The sequence below is a fragment of the Microtus oregoni genome, unplaced genomic scaffold, assembly GCF_018167655.1.
Source record: "Microtus oregoni isolate MIOR12 unplaced genomic scaffold, Mior012 000054F_ref0000373, whole genome shotgun sequence".
Lineage (NCBI taxonomy): Eukaryota > Metazoa > Chordata > Mammalia > Rodentia > Cricetidae > Microtus > Microtus oregoni.
In genome coordinates this window covers 3,352,463-3,368,851 of record NW_024543830.1, presented here as the reverse complement: position 1 = coordinate 3,368,851, position 16,389 = coordinate 3,352,463, and the positions used below count along the sequence as shown (strand labels likewise).

The window sequence follows — 16,389 nt, the reverse complement described above, 5'->3', positions numbered from 1 at the left end:
CACCTCGGCGTTCACAATTTCAAGTGATTATATTTTTAATGAGACTGGGGATAGTGGAGTCCCAGTCCCAGATCTGTAGGTTAGCCCTCTAACCCCAGGGACTTCTGGACTTTTTGTTGTTCTCGTTATTGTTGCCCTTAATTTAAATTGGTTGCTGTTTGTGTTATTGAGATTTTTCTCAGCTATTACTCAGAATTAACTGCAACGCTTTGAGAGTCTAGTAGGTTCTTAGGTGTTTTGAAACACATTATTTCCACAAAATCCTGTGGTAAAGTTTTGTTTGTTTAGGTTTTGGCTTATTGTGTTTTATTTAGGGTTTGGTTTATTTGGTTTTGGTAGTGGGGTTTTGAAACAGGGTTTCACTTTCTAGCCCAGGATGACCTCAAGCCCCAAATCCTCCTGCCTCAGCTTTCCACAAGGTGTGGTTACAAGTATGTACCAATAAACCTGGTAGCTACTTTGTATAGGTCTGTCTTGTTTGTTTTTACTTAATAAGATTAGGAGTTATTTGGTTTTGTTTGTGTTTGAGACAGGGCCTCACACTGTAACACAAGTTGGTTTGGAACTCACTATAAAGTCCAAAATGGCCTCAGGTTTGCAACAGTCTCTGCCTCAAACTCCTGTGCTGTGAGGGGGTCTCTGCAGATGTCAGGCAGAGAAGCAAATCAAGAAGAGATGAGAATGAAAACCTAGGGCAGACTGACTTAAGCAACCTTTATCAAGACGTCTAAAGCGTCTGAAATCAGGCAGTTTACTCCGAATATATTTAAGCCCAGTATAATTTGGGGAAAGTTTCCTGGTGTAATACAATCCCCAGTGCCCAAAGAAGTGTAATTGCATTGAAACTGAGTAGATGTGATTTCTTCCAAGAAGACGGGTTCTAGAGGTAGGCTGCCTGTACCAGCTGCAGTGCCTAGGGACACTCCGGGCTGGTCTCAGTCATGCAGATAGCGTAGAGAGCATTTGGGCAATCAATCACCTCTGGTGCTGGTTGTGGTAGCTTGGGGGAACCTCTGACTGTAAGGGTCATTTAGATTCCTCCATCTCCAGTCCTGGTTGTAGGAGCTTGATACGGCCGGCCGGGCCCAACAGATAATCCAGATCATCGGACTATCAATCACTTCCAACTCCCAGCCTTCTGCGTGGAAAAGCAGGTCTTTCACCTTTCCTATTGGAAAGACAACCACACACGCTTAACAGTCCTGGTTTCTCTGGAGATCTGTGGGCTCAAGGATTTGCTATGCTCGCAACATTGCTGGGATTCCATCCACCAGCCAGCACTCCTTACTAACAATATTTTTAAGAGCACATGCACAGTAAACTACAATTATAAACGATAAGAATGAACAAGAAAAAGCTTTCCCCTCCCCCAAATCCGTACAAGTAGCCATCATTGTTGTTTTCAATGTAAAATTCCAAAACAGTGATTTATATAATAAAAACATATATATGTATATATATATATCTGATTTATATAATAATGACATATATATGTGTGTATATAACAGTGATTTTTATAATGACATATATGTGTGTATGTGTGTATATATATATGTATGCATATATGTATACATTTTCTTTCCTACTTATACCAAGAGGGATCCTACCACTTACCAAGAGGTGAAATGTGAACTTAAACCTAATCAAACTTCTACTGATTTCCGCTGAAAATACAGAGGAGAGAGACTGGGAGACACCATATGATAAGGAAAACCTCCAATAGAACCAAGATGGAAAAACTGCTACAGAAACAGTCCAGTTGCTTCAACTAAGGAATTACAAGGGAAAGGCCAAGAGGATACACAGTATCATAGATTAGAAAACATTACACTCCATCATGTTATGTACAGGACTCCTCAATTTCAAGTTAGAGGTTTGTTTTATTTTTTAAGGTTAATTCATTTTGATTTTTATGTGTATGAATGCTTTTGCCTCCATGTATGTCTGTGGACAGCATACTTGCTTGGTGCCCAAGGAGGCCAGAAGAGGGCGTCACATCCCCTGGGACTGAAGTTACAGATGGATGTAATAGGGGACCTGGGAACTAAACCCCTATGTGACAGCAAAAAGCGTTCTTAACTGCTGAGGGATCTCTCAGGCCCCAAGTTTTTATTTTTGTTGATTTTGTTTCATTTTAAAGTTTATTTGAAACAAAGTCTCAGTCTGTAGTCAAGGCTGGCCTTGAACTTAAGATTCTCCTGTGCCTGAGTGTTGGGGGCATACAACCATACCCACCAATGATTAGTTTTTCACATATAAATATAAAACAAAAATCTCTAAGTTAAAAAATGGTGGGGTATTTATTCAGAGATGTTAGCTAGTAGCTTTAAAACACATGCATTCAGTTAGGTATGGTGACACACACCTGTAATCCCAGAACTTGAAACACAGTTATGAGGATGCCAAAATGTCTGAGGTCAACCTGGTCTATAGTGAATTTCTAGATAGCCAGGGCTGTATAGTGAGAACTTTCTCCAAAATAAATATAATGTGTTTTATGTTCACATGCTATAACTCAACTAGGCCACCCCGGGTCATTTTGAAGGAAATTCCAGATGCCATATTATGTCTCAATGAAATGTTTCTTTGGGTATCTTTAAGAGATAATGGCTGTGGAGCTAGCACACATCTAAAACAATAGGTCATTTGCCACACCAACTCCAGTGTCGTCTGTGTGACATAACATATGTCATTATGCCAGATGGGAGCTACATGTCCTATGGAACTAGGCTTCCTGGAGGTCAATGGTAGACGGCCAGGTATATGCCACTGAGGCATAGACGTGTTTCTCGAGTAGCTGGCTAAGAGGGATATGGGCTTTGCACAATCCCTTTTATAATAATGATATTCTTCATATCTACAAGACAAGGATCATTCTCTTCAGGAACAGCTCTGGGATAGGGAAGCACAGTATGGGAATGCAGAAGACTACAGCCGAACCTTTGTCATACACTGGGTGTATGATGAGCAAGGGAATAGATGGTTAATGTTGATGGACAAAGACTGTTATATTATGCTTTGAATTTTATGGATAGGCTTGCTAGATCCCAACCCCCATAGTGTCTGCTGCATAAGAAGGTACTAAAAAGTATATTTCAACAGGTGCAGAGAACTGATTAGGTATATTTGGTCACTAGATGAAATAAAGAGTTAGGAAGAGGAAGGGCCATGATAGTGATAATGAGACAGAAACTTTCTATTCAGAGGATGAAACCACTTGTTTGAGGTTTACATTCCCAAGGACAAGATTTCCTCTTCTAAGAATGCTTTATGTCTAACACCTGTTCTGATAATATACTTCTCTTAAATATCGCTGATGTGCCAGGCGGTAGTGGCGCACGCCTTTAATCCCAGCACTCGGGAGGCAGAGGCAGGTGGATCTCTGTGAGTTTGAGGCCAGCCTGGTCTACAAGAGCTAGCTCCAGGGCAGGAACCAAAAAGCTACGGAGAAACCCTGTCTCGAAAATCCAAAAAAAAAAAAAAAAGAAGAAGAAGAAGTTAGAGCTAATGGGCCAAGCAGTGTTTTAAATAACATAGTTTCTGTGTGATTATTCCGGATCTAAGCTAGTCGGGCAGCGGGAATGGCCTCCTTCTACAGCCAGTGAGATGGCTCAGGGGGTAAAGGCGTTTTGTTTAGCTGGACACCCCAGATCCAACTGCTGGAACTCACTTGGTGGAAGAGAACTTATTCCACAAGTGTGAGACCTTCACACAAATGCTGACGTGCAGACACTCATACACACCGTGCACACCACACACCAACAGATACAGACAATTAAAAAAATGCTTCCCAGCATCCTCGTGTGGCAGCTCACAACCACCTGTGACTCCAGCTCCATGGGATCAAGCAACCTCTTCCAGCCTCCATGGGCCACACACACACTTGGCATATACTCAGACAGACACATACATGCATACATACTTATAAATTTTTAAAGATATCTTTAAAAAAGAAAATCTCTTATATCTATATATAAGGGGTTTGTTTCCATAGTGATTCTAAATCCTGTAAAACTGACCATTAAAACTGACCATCACATGTACCTACTGAGTGAGAAGAATTGAGATTCAGTGCAAGGCAGTCTGGAGTCAGATCCTGTGCTCTCAACTTCTAATGGGAGATGAAGCTACTAAGTATCTAAAATGTACCTGTTTGGGTCCAGCTGATCTTTCACTTGTTCAGCAAAGGTCAAACTTCAAAGAAAACCAAACTACAATAAGAAAGTCACTTGCTGGAGAGATGGACGTGGGATTAAGAGCACTGGCTGCTCTTCCAGAGGGCTCAGGTTCTGTTCCCAGCACCCACATGGCAGCTCATAATTGTCTATAACTCCAGTTCCAAGGAACCCAAGGTCCCTTTCTGGCCTCTGTGGGCACTGCACACATGGTGCAAAGACATACATGCAGGAGAAACACCTATGTACAAAAAATAATAAAATATCAGAAGAAAGCAGCTTGCAGGATACTGTCTATTGCCAGCCCGATTAGCCTGAAGCACCATTTCCGCTTTAAAGAAAGTTCCATTGTAATGAACAGTCAGAGGACCAGGGTGCCATGCATCTTAGAGCGCTGGGCCAGGACACATCATGTGGCCTCTGAGAATCTGAGTTCCCTGCTTCTAGTGCCATGCAGTTACTCTCTGTTCCCAGTCAGGTTAGCTTGAGCTCACCGAGATCTTCCATGTCAGCTATCTCGAATCTAATCTGCAGGCATGGCTGTCTATACTGCCCTCTGCACACTGCGGCTCCACCTCTCCTCCTCATCACCCTCTCTCCCAATCCCCTGGGCCTTTGCCCATGCTGCCTACTGCCTGGAGCATTCTTTCTGAACTTTCCCAGCTCTTGGCCTACACGCCTCTACCTTGCCTTCCTCTGGGGTGATTTTAATGGCAAATGGCCACCCTAGGCTCATATATTTGAATGATTGGTTGTAGTGATATTTCATTTGTATTTTAATATAGCATGCCTGGTGATCAGAGAGTAAAACAGCCACACTGGTCAGCCTTACAGACCAGGAAGTGGTGACATGCACCTTTAATCCCAGTAGCCACACTAGTTTGCCATAGAAACCGAGCAGTAGTGGTGCACACCTTTAACCCTAGCCTTAGAGAGGAATATAAAACGGGAGGAGACAGCTCTCAGTCACAGTCTCATTCTGAGATTCCTGGAGGCAGGACCGCCATTTCAAACTGAGGTAGAGAGAGGGAAGAGCCAGTGGCTGGCGGTTTTGCTTTTTCTGACCTTCAGGTTGAACCCCAATATCTGTCTCTGGGTTTTTATTAATCATGCTACAATTGGTTCCTAGTTGGTGGAACTGTTTGAAAAGGATCAAGGCGCGTGGCATGTGGAGGTTTGTCACCATGGTGGCTTTTCTCGCCTGCCTATCTGCAGCCGTGCCTCCCACCACGGTGGTCATGGACTCTCCCTGAAGTTGCCAGCCCCCAATTAGAGGCTCTCTCTCTCTTATAAGATGTTTGGCCATGTGTCTCTTCCCTGCTGTCTTAGTCACTGTTTGTTGCTGTGAAGACACCATGGCCACGACAGCTAAAGGGAAGATTTGACTGGGGCTGGCTTACAGCTCAGAGGCTTAGTCCATTATCACCATGGAGGGGAGCATGGTGGCACACAGGCAGATATGGTGCTGGAGAAGTAGCTGAGAGTTCTACATACAGATTCACAGGCAGCATGCAGCCTGGATTGAGCATTTGAAACTTCAAAGCCCACTCCCGGTGACACACTTCCTCCAACAAGGCCACACCTCCTAATCCCCATCAAGGAGTAACACTCCCTAAAGAACAGCATTCAAATATGTGAGCCTATGAGGGCCATTGCTATTCAAACCACCACCAGAGCAATAGGAAAGTAGCTAGGACAACCCTCCAGTGGTGAGCAGGAGACCTCGCAACACACTTCCTGCATCATACTTCCCCTATCTTAAGACTTTCCATTATTTATTATCATCACTGATTTAACATCTTTCTTTCTAGGCACTAAAAGTCTAGAGCCAGAAGCCACTCTGTTCTGTTTAATCTTGTATTGTCACTGCCTAGACAATTGTCTGCCATCTAACAGACAGGAATTTGTTTGTTTGTTTGAGACAGGGACAATGTAATCCTGATTGTCCTGGAACTCCCTGTGTAGGCCAAGCTGGACTCAAACACCCAGACATCCTCCTGCCTCTGTTTTCCTCTGCTGGAATTTTTAAAGGTTTGCACCACCTCACTAGCTTGGAATTGTTTTTTCCTTTGTCCCCAGAGACTGAATCTAGGATCTTAAACATGAGAAGCAAGCATTCTACCACTAAGATATATACTCAACCTTCCTCTTGCTTTTTGGGACAAGGGCTCACTAAGTTCTCCAGATAGGCTTTGAATTTGTGATCCTCCTGCCTCAGCCCACAGAGAAGCCAATTGTAGGCTTGCTTATACCAGCAGGCCCAACTCCAAAGATTCGTAAATGAATGGATGATGCTATACTTAATGAAGCTCTGAGAGGAAGAAGTGGCCTAGAGGGTCTTCTTTTTTTGTTTCTCGAGACAGGGTTTCCTGGAACTAGCTTTTGTAGACCAGTTTGGCCTCGAACCTACAGAGATCCACCTGCCTCTGCCTCCCAAGTGCTGGGATGAAAGGCGTGTGCACCACCACCACCGGGTGAGGGCTTTTCTTAATGTTAATAGATATTTATAAAAGTACATGTTCTCAATCATCCTAATCACAAGGACAATCTCTTGGTTAAAAGTCAATTTCTGCCGGGCGGTGGTGGCGCACGCCTTTAATCCCAGCACTCGGGAGGCAGAGGCAGGCAGATCTCTGGGAGTTCAAGGCCAGCCTGGTCTACAAGAGCTAGTTCCAGGACAGGAACCAAAAAGCTACGGAGAAACCCTGTCTCGAAAATCCAAAAAAAAAAAAAAAAGTCAATTTCTGAAGATAAACAAAGAATAAATGTCAGTTCCTGGAACACAAATAAAGCTAGACCTCAGGCCTTTTTGCTGAGAAGTATGACCTCAGACAATCGCCCTCTTTTTGGTTTGTTTGCTCTGTTGTTTGCTTGTGCCTTTGTCCCAGGGCAACTTTATTGAAAGCAAACACAGTCACACTCAACAGGCAAGGTTTCTCTCTGTGTCCTACACAAAGTCACCTACATGGTCACACAGTGACATACAGGCAAGGTCTCAGCAACAGGGTGGGGTGCTTCTCACGTCCTAAGACCCAGTAGCATAATGGCCTTCCTCTTGAAGGCCCAGGATCCACTGATCACGTGTGAAGCTGACGTGGTCTGCTGTTTTCTGCTTCACTGTAAGCTGAGGCCGTGAACTGACTGTGGAGGCAGGCACGTAGAGTGAGGGTCAGGGCAGTGGAGGTGAGTGAGCAGAGGGAGGGGTCACGACAGTGGAGGTGAGTGAGCAGAGGGAGGGGTCAGGGCAGTGGAGGTGAGTGAGCAGAGGGAGGGGTCAGATCTGTGCTGGAGAGGACTTGGAGCGGAAGGAACAGAGCCAGACTGGAGCCTAGAGGAGAGCAGAGGTGGCCCTGCTCCCACTTGCACAGAATGGATACTTGTGTGTGTTTCATCTCTCCCTCTGTGCTCCTGTTCAACGGGGGGGGGGGGGACGATGACTTTTACTGTGCTTCTCTATGGAATCATCATGGCCCAAAGCTGGAGAACATTCAAAAAGTAGGGGAAGGAAAAGGCGTGAAAAAATACAAGAGAGGGGTAAGGACTAGGGCAATCCATTGTACATTAACAGGTAAGTGGACTAATAATTACATTGTAGTAAAAAAAAAATACTGATATGTGTGCACCAAGGTGAACAGATTTCTAATATGTCAAAGTCAGGTGTGGTGGCTCCCTTCTGCAGCCCAGCACTCGGATGTCTGAGAAGGAGGGATCCCTGCAGAATTGGTACCAGCCTGGGTTACACAGTGAGACCTCACAATAACAAAGAGGTGTGCGCTGGGCTGTAGTTCTACAACTTGTTCAATGATCCCAGGCGAGTCATTTAAGCTTTCTAAGGCTTTCCCCATGATCTATTGCATAAAGACAACGATACTGAAATGTACCTTTAACAGTGACTGTGAAGAGTAATAATAATAATATTATATAATAATAATAATAATAATAATAATAAATAGTGACATGACATGTGTAAACCCCTAAGCAGAGAACCTGGTGAGCAGTCAAGTGATCAATAAGTAGAAGCAACAATTATTTTTGCAGCAATTATTATTAACCTAAAGTAAACAAATGAACAGGAGTTTAATGCAAGGTTAATCTCGCTGCACTAATTTCCCCTCGGGGTTAAAGTACCGGTTTCTATTACCACTTCCTTCTTCATCTGTGTCTACTGCAAGACTATCAGAAGAGCCTAGGGTCGGGGGCTTGGGGGTGCCCCAAACAAGCTACTAGGTCTCTTATGCTGGTGAAAGGATGTGAGTTGGTAAAACCCTTCCCCCAAATGCCCCCACAACCCCTTCCTCCTGCCGGGACAAGCTAAATTGGCTGGAGCTATGACTTCCGGGATGGAAAGTCAGTCTCTCAATTCCATTCCCAAGGTTAGCCACCACCCTTCTGGATTTCGATGCAGGATGCATTCGGAAGGGGATGGGGGAGTTGAATATTAAGTATGGATATTTCAATCCCTCTTCCCAAATGCAGAGCGTTTTCCCAAATGCCCAGATTTTTAGGGAGTAGTCCAACTTTCTCAAGTCCCATAAAACTAAACTGGAGACTTCACCTCCGACAGTTTGTGAGGAATGGCAGCGCTGGTCTTCTGTTTCCATAGCTGTAAAATGGGAGATGATAAGGGGACCAGCTGCCTAAAGTTCTCTGTGAAGATAAAATAAGCCAGTATATACAAAGAGCATAGAATACTCCCTAGTACATCCCATCCATGGATTCTGCAGGTTTTAGCTAAACTTTAACAGGGGTTTTATTTCACGCATCCTGTTTGTAATACCTTTTATACATGGTCATATGTTTCTCAACCACTAGGCATCAGCAATGGCCTTGTTGTAGGGTATTTCAACCCCAATGCACCTCTGAGGAAGAAGTTTGGCTGGAGGAGGGTGTGTGTGCATGCACGAGCATGAATGTGTCTGTGTGTGTGTGTGCCTGTGCGTGTGTTTTTGAAACTAGGGCCTCACTGCATTTTGGGCAAACCTTCTGAACTACACCCCTAAGCCCTGGCTAATGGCTTAGAAATGTTTCAAACCCGAGGCACCCCCAGCTTTTCCACAGCGCCAACCACAAACAGTTCTATCTGTTCATTTTATTTTTTGAGAAAATGGGTTGCACATAAAACAATCCAACAAAAATTTGAAACTAATTGGTAATATGATTTAATAATAACAGCGTCTGCGCACTTAAAAATGATCAGGCGGTAAGCAGGACTTGGTCAATCTCTGCCAATGTCTGGAGCTCATTCTGGATTCACAAAGCTCCTTAGTCAGCTCCAGAAACCCTTAGCCTAACACAGAACCGAGAAAGCAATCAGAGAGCATCGAGTGCCCTCACCAGCAAAATCAAGACTGTGGGGGGAAACTTCACAAAAGCAAGCAGGCAGCTGACTTCAGACAGAGACGAAAGTGAACAGTGTTGGGCATGGCCCTGGGGCCAACCACCTAGCTTCCATCGGTTTCACTAGTAACTCTGGGGCCCATCTTACAGAACCCTCTGAAAGGTAAAAGAGAGGGAAGAGTGTAAATTGAAAGTTCATCTCAGTAGGGAATAGAAGAATTAGGAATGGGGATGTTGGCGGAGGTAGAAGGAGGCTTTTCCCCAAAGCCCAGTGCCCTCAATTTAATGAAAATCCAAGAGTTTGCTCTAAATTGGAAAAAAAATAAGGAACCTACTATGGCCAGCCCCTGGCAAACACACACACACACATACACACATACAGACTTAACACCTCTGGCTCTGCCTCAATTACACTAAGGTAATTGTATTAACCAGGGTTCTCAAGGAACAGAACTTAGAGTGAAATATATATGTACTTTTTTCATAAATATATGGCTTACAGGCTGGGGTCCATCTAGTCCAACAAACAGTGGCAGCCTCCCAACAGAAGGCCCATGAATCCAGTAGCTGTTGGGTCCACCAGGCTGGATGGCTCCTCTTCAGTATATGCCAGAATCCAGAAGTAGGCTCTAACGCCAGTGAAGGAAGAGACCAGCCAGAGAGAGCAAGCTTCCTTCTTTCTAGTCCTTTATACAGGCTGCCAGCAGAAGGTGTGACCCAGACTAAAGGTGGGTCTTCCTATCTCAAAAGATTCAGACTAAAAGTGCTTCTTCTCATTTCAAATTATTTCAGAAAAAAAAAAAAACCCGCACAGGTGTAGTGTCACTTCCGTTTCAGTTATTTCCAGTCAAGTTGACAACCAAGAACAGCCACCGCATTAATTATAAGGACGGATTGGGAGAAAGAATCTTCAAACACTTCTGTTGCATCGAACAGACACCGCGTCCCCCTCCCAAGCCACGGAAGCAATTACAAAAGCAATGATACGAAAATTAATTCAGTAATAAATACTTGAGCATTTGGAATATGTCAGGCATTTGCGGGCTCTGGACTTATCAGAACATCTGGCCGGCTTGACCACAGTGTAAACAGGAAAGCAAACTTCAGACAGTGTAGACGTGACAACCAGGAAGAAGTTAATTCCTTGGATTGGTGAATTAGATCGCTTCATGGTCCAGAGCGGAAATGAGCAATCTTTGCGGCAACCCGGCACCGCGGCGGTACTAAAGTACAGCAAAGTATTAAACGGGGGAGAAAAAAAAAAAAAAGAAAATCATAAGCCATGGACAGGAATCTAAAGCTTGAGGGAGAACCCCAACAGACTTCTACCAAAGCCGCAGCAACGCTGAACGTTCGCTTTGGTAAACCAATCAGTTAAGGGCAAGGACACCATAAATTAGGGGTGAGGGAGGGGGTAATCACAAACCACGAACAGGGAGGGATCTAAAGCTTGAGTGAGAACCCCAACCGTCTTCTACCAAATTCGCAGCAACGCCGCACGTTCGTGTTGGTAAATTAATCAGTTACAGGCGAGGACACCGCCCTCAACTACCGGAAACCGCCTGTACCCAGGACACATAATATAACTGAACCGAGCGACTTCAGTTTTTGAGTGGTACACAGCATTCGTCGCCACAGGTTTAGGTGTGTCCTGGAGCCCTCTAACTGCCAAAGTAATCAAGTCAGTCATCTCACTTTAGGTCGATAAAGTGCCCGAACACAGTCTAGAACACGGAAGAAACCCAGCCGAGAGGCCAACCTCCATTACCCTAGTTTAAAAGTAACTCCTAGGAGCTAAATGGGTGCGAGGAGCTCAACAGCCAACTACAAACCAGCTCAGAGAACCTCACAACTACAAATACTTAAAACTGTGAAGTGAACCTTCTCCAAGACCCTTAAAGTTTAACTTTGGAATAGGAACTAGAAACTAATGCGAGTGGACAAAGCTCTTTCCTGATTTAAGCGGGTGGTTCTGCAAGAGCAAAGGGGGCAGCGAGTGCCTCATCCTCTACTTGGCGCTGGTGTACTTGGTGACCGCCTTGGTGCCCTCCGACACGGCGTGTTTAGCCAGCTCGCCCGGCAGCAGCAGGCGCACGGCCGTCTGGATCTCCCGGGACGTGATGGTAGAGCGCTTGTTGTAATGCGCCAGGCGCGAAGCTTCGCCTGCGATGCGTTCGAAGATGTCATTGACAAATGAGTTCATGATGCCCATGGCCTTGGACGAAATGCCAGTGTCGGGGTGCACCTGCTTCAACACTTTGTACACGTAGATGGAGTAACTCTCCTTGCGACTGCGCTTGCGCTTCTTGCCGTCTTTCTTTTGCGCCTTGGTGACTGCCTTCTTGGAACCTTTCTTGGGAGCCGGGGCGGATTTAGCTGGCTCAGGCATGATTGCAAAACACAGGAGAGTTGCCTAGTAAGTGAGAAAACAAGCTACACTCCCGAGGACCTGAGCCTTTTATAACCACCTTATGTAAATTAGGCCTCAAAATACTTTTTATTTCCATTGGTTCATACATGAAGCTTGTGTTTTCAGTACAAGCCTACGTAACAAAGACTCTAAATTTCAGATTTCATTGGATTTCTCGGCGACCAAATTACGACCAATGAAAAGCTGGCTCCTGACCCCACCCCTAGGAAAGCGTATAAAGGCCTTAAGACGCCAAAACCTAGTTTTGTAGTAAAGTCTGTAAAAGTTAGTTTTACTGTAAAGTCATGTCTGGCCGCGGTAAGCAAGGAGGCAAGGCCCGCGCCAAGGCCAAGTCGCGGTCGTCCCGCGCCGGCCTGCAGTTTCCGGTGGGGCGCGTGCACCGGCTGCTGCGCAAGGGCAACTACGCGGAGCGCGTGGGTGCGGGCGCGCCCGTGTACATGGCTGCCGTGCTGGAGTACCTGACGGCCGAGATCCTGGAGCTGGCGGGCAACGCGGCCCGCGACAACAAGAAGACGCGCATCATCCCGCGCCACCTGCAGCTGGCCATCCGCAACGACGAGGAGCTCAACAAGCTGCTGGGCAAAGTGACGATCGCGCAGGGCGGCGTCCTGCCCAACATCCAGGCCGTGCTGCTGCCCAAGAAGACCGAGAGCCACAAGACTAAGAGCAAGTGAAACTGACGTCAATACAAAAAAGGCTCTTTTTAGAGCCACCAAGTCTTCATTAAAATGAGCTAATGCGCTAGTTCGTGATCAGCTCTTTTAGTTGACTCTTTGGTGGCTCTTAAAAGAGCCTTTTTGCGTAGGAAGGGATATTGAACGAATTATTTGTTCTTGCCGGGCTTATGACTCTCCGTTTTCTTTGGTAATAAAACAGCCTGGATGTTGGGCAGGACGCCGCCCTGGGCGATGGTGACCCCTCCTAGCAGCTTGTTGAGCTCCTCGTCGTTCCTCACAGCCAGCTGCAAGTGGCGCGGGATGATGCGCGTCTTCTTGTTGTCGCGGGCCGCGTTGCCCGCCAGCTCCAGGATCTCGGCCGTCAGATACTCCAGCACGGCAGCCATGTACACGGGCGCGCCCGCACCCACGCGCTCCGCGTAGTTGCCCTTGCGCAGCAGCCGGTGCACGCGCCCCACCGGGAACTGCAGGCCGGCGCGGGACGACCGCGACTTGGCCTTGGCGCGGGCCTTGCCTCCTTGCTTACCGCGGCCAGACATTATGGCGGAATAAGCAATAACTGCTGCTTTTTCAAGAAAAGGATAAGGAAAGGTGAAGCAATTTGGGGTAATTTATAAGATGTGTCGGGAGGGGTGAAGGAAAAGTAGTTTGATTGGCTGAAAGCAGAGCTGCCTCCAATAGCCAATGGGAGAGCAGAAGGTAGGCTCCATGCTTTACATCCTGCAGTACCGGAAATGACGGATTTTTTTTTAATTTACCAATCGATGAACGCCACATTAAAGCTCCCTATTTACACCAAAGAATTTTTAAAGGCAGAAGGCTTTCGCGGAGCTGTTTATTTTAGTGTGATCACTTATAAAGGTTTAGAGAAACCACCACCATCACCCTTCAAGAGCACAGAAAGCCACTCCCCTCGAAAATATTGGATTTTTCCCCCTTCAGCTTTAAATTACTCTTCCCCGTCTCTCATAGGCAGGCTCCGTAAAAGAACTAACGAAGTTGCCTCCCTCCCCTTCCTTAGCCTTGTCTGTGGCTACCCAGTCCCCATCTCTTTGCTCTGAATCGTTTGACCGAGGATTACACGAGATTGCCATTCTCTTTGACCTCTAGGAGGCGTCTGTCGCCACCAGACTTGTTTCCCCCAGTTTTCAAGATGTCTCCCTCTTTTGATCTCTAATCCCATTTTCTTTACCCTGCTCCTGTTCTCTCCCCTCGTCTAAATTCACGAGTTTAGCAGGACTATCCTATCCCCAGCTCTTAACTCTGAGAAAGAAGGCTGACAAGCTTCCTGCTAATCCAGACTCGTTTACCTCAGACGGCTGTATCAATCAACGCTTACCAGTTATTTAGCCCGTTTGTCTCAACGAGCATCTTATGGCATCTGAACGTGAACTCCACTTATTTTGCCCTTCCCCAAGAATTGCACGCACAGACTTTCAGGTATTATGATAGACTCTGATCTTGTCTTTGTCACAACACTGTATCCTGTCATTTACTTCCTTAACATCAATCCACCCTTTTCCACTTCGTTTTCCTCCCTAGGATTCCAGCGACAAGCCCGAATGAATAGGTTTGTCTGCAGACTCTGGCTTGAACAATCGTCCCCATCCCCACCTCTACCCCAGCACTTTTCCTTTAAACTCTTTGGAAACCCTCTGTTTCTTTCTTCTTAGTGTCTCCTCCAGCCCCTACCTAGCAAAACCTTGCCCTTTTCTTGATAACACTGTGAAGATGGTATGCTTATGAAGAAAACAATAGAGTTCAATTCTACCTTTTTAGCGCTCTTCTAATATTCATTTTCATCCTTGTTTTTTGGGGAGGGTTATTTATTTTTATTTTATGTGTGTGGGTGTTTTGTCTGTACCTGGTGCTAGTGATGGGCAAGGCCTCGAATCTCCTGGAACTAGAATTGCAGACTGCTGTTAGCTATCTTGTGGGTGATAAGCATGGAAGCTAAGTCCTCTGGAGGACTAGGCAGTGTTCTCAGTGACTGCTGAGCCACCTCTCCAGCCCCTCACTGGTGTTTATTGAATGTGCGCCACTGGCCAATGAACGATACTGGTCATTAACACTAGTACAAATGAAATGTCTAGAAATGGCAGCGGGCTCGTTAATTATGCGAATTAAGTCAGTTAATGTTAGCTATATACAGAAATTAGTCCTAGGGAAGATGTCACATACTTGAGGAATGACCAAATCTAATCACAAACAAGCAAAGAAAACAAAAGGCAGGGTTTCTCTGCATAACAGCTCTGGTTGTCCTGGATCTCACTCTGTATACCAGGCTGGTCTCAAACTCACAGAGATCCACCTGCCCCTGCCTCCCGAGTGCTGGGATTAAAGGGTGCCACCACCACCCAACCACAAAATTAAAAAAAAAAAAAAAGTCAATGAAGGTGTTTCCTCAGTAAGTGAAATGTAACATAATTCAGAAAATAATCCTAACCCTTTTTTTTATGATTTCATTTCATTTTAGAAAGTGAATGAGTTCACAGAATTTGCAGGTGGCATTTATGATGGGAATATGTTGTGTTTCTCCAACATTAAGAATATATAGAGAGCCCAGAAAGACAAATATCATATGTACTCATTCACACGTGGCTTTTAGACATAAAGAAAACCAGCCTACAATTCACAATCCCAGAGAACTTAGACAACAATGAGAATCCTAAGAGAGACATACATGGATCTAATCTACATGGGAAGTAGAAAAAGACAAGATCTCATGAGTAAATGGGGAGCATGGGGACCATGGGAGAGGGTTGAAGCGGGGGCAGAGGCAGGGTGGAAGCAGAGAAAAATGTAGAGCTCAATGAAATCAATTTAAAAATCTAATAAAAAAGAAAGAATATATAGAAAGAGCACTCGCTGCTCTTGGAGAAGAATTGGGTTCAGTTCCAAGCACCCACACAGTGACTTGCAACCATGTGTAACTCGAGTACCAGGGGATCCACACACCCCTCTTCTGACTGTGGGCACCAAGAGATACATTCAAGCAAACAAAACAGTCTACACAATAAACAAATCACTGGGCAGTGGGATGCATGCCCTTAAGAGGCAGGTGGATCTCAGGATGAGTTTCAGGCCAGCCTGGTCTACACAGAGAGACCTTGTCTCAGGAAAGTGGAACTCAGAGGTTGAGAAAGGAGAGCCTGCTATGGGAATGTACCTAATGCTGGGGTCATGCTTTCTTTCCAAACTGTTCATAAATTTCCGGAGTATTTTGTTAGCATAGAAAACCATTTCACTATGCAAGTTCTAACAGTATCAACTTTTAAGACACTGGGGGCTAAGAACAAAACCTAGATAAAGGGAATGCCGCAGAGCCCTGGTACCTTATAAGGCCCTGCTTGATGGGCCAGTGAACCCCATTCCTTGGACCTCTGGATTTCTTTTCAGTGACCTGTGTTATGAAGAAGGCTAAAGGGAAAGCTGAACCCGATGAGTCCCATGCTAGAGGCTACCTACAACATGGGTATAACTTAATGTTTCACAGATAAAGAAAATGGGGCTTGGGGATTTAGGCACTCGCTGCAGGTCACATTAGTTATTCACTAACCCAAGCTTTTCTGACTCGAAGAGCATGCTCCTCATGGCTTCATAATCTTTCACTCACCAGACCCTGGACAGAATGTTGTCAGCGTTACAGCTCGGATGGAAAGGTGTCCTGGCGGCTGAGAGCCCAAGGAATCCCACAAAGTCACACGGCACAACAACCCCACACAAGAGATTTATTGGGAGGGATAAAACCAGGAGGTTGGCTGCCTCT

At 45.5% G+C, this 16,389-nt stretch overlaps 3 protein-coding genes across 3 annotated transcripts; 1 reads left to right on the top strand and 2 right to left on the bottom strand.

The window, feature by feature from the left end:
* Positions 1 to 9,263: 9,263 nt before the first annotated feature.
* LOC121437739 (histone H2B type 1-J) lies at positions 9,264 to 11,910 on the bottom strand. The gene has a single exon (XM_041637810.1). It carries the CDS (start codon positions 11,899 to 11,901, stop codon positions 11,521 to 11,523), a length of 381 nt encoding a protein of 126 aa, XP_041493744.1. The 5' UTR covers positions 11,902 to 11,910; the 3' UTR covers positions 9,264 to 11,520.
* Positions 11,911 to 12,209: 299 nt separating this feature from the next.
* On the top strand, positions 12,210 to 12,747 carry LOC121437738 (histone H2A type 2-C). The gene has a single exon (XM_041637809.1). It carries the CDS (start codon positions 12,228 to 12,230, stop codon positions 12,615 to 12,617), a length of 390 nt encoding a protein of 129 aa, XP_041493743.1. The 5' UTR covers positions 12,210 to 12,227; the 3' UTR covers positions 12,618 to 12,747.
* LOC121437740 (histone H2A type 2-B) lies at positions 12,638 to 13,180 on the bottom strand. The gene has a single exon (XM_041637811.1). The coding sequence runs from the start codon at positions 13,157 to 13,159 to the stop codon at positions 12,767 to 12,769; it is 393 nt and encodes a 130-aa protein (XP_041493745.1). The 5' UTR covers positions 13,160 to 13,180; the 3' UTR covers positions 12,638 to 12,766.
* Between the last annotated feature and the right edge of the window lie 3,209 nt (positions 13,181 to 16,389).

Bases quoted from the DNA above. Each gene is read 5' to 3' on its own strand.
- LOC121437740 (XM_041637811.1), bottom strand. From the start codon at position 13,159: ATGTCTGGCCGCGGTAAGCAAGGAGGCAAGGCCCGCGCCAAGGCCAAG.
- LOC121437738 (XM_041637809.1), top strand. From the start codon at position 12,228: ATGTCTGGCCGCGGTAAGCAAGGAGGCAAGGCCCGCGCCAAGGCCAAG.
- LOC121437739 (XM_041637810.1), bottom strand. From the start codon at position 11,901: ATGCCTGAGCCAGCTAAATCCGCCCCGGCTCCCAAGAAAGGTTCCAAG.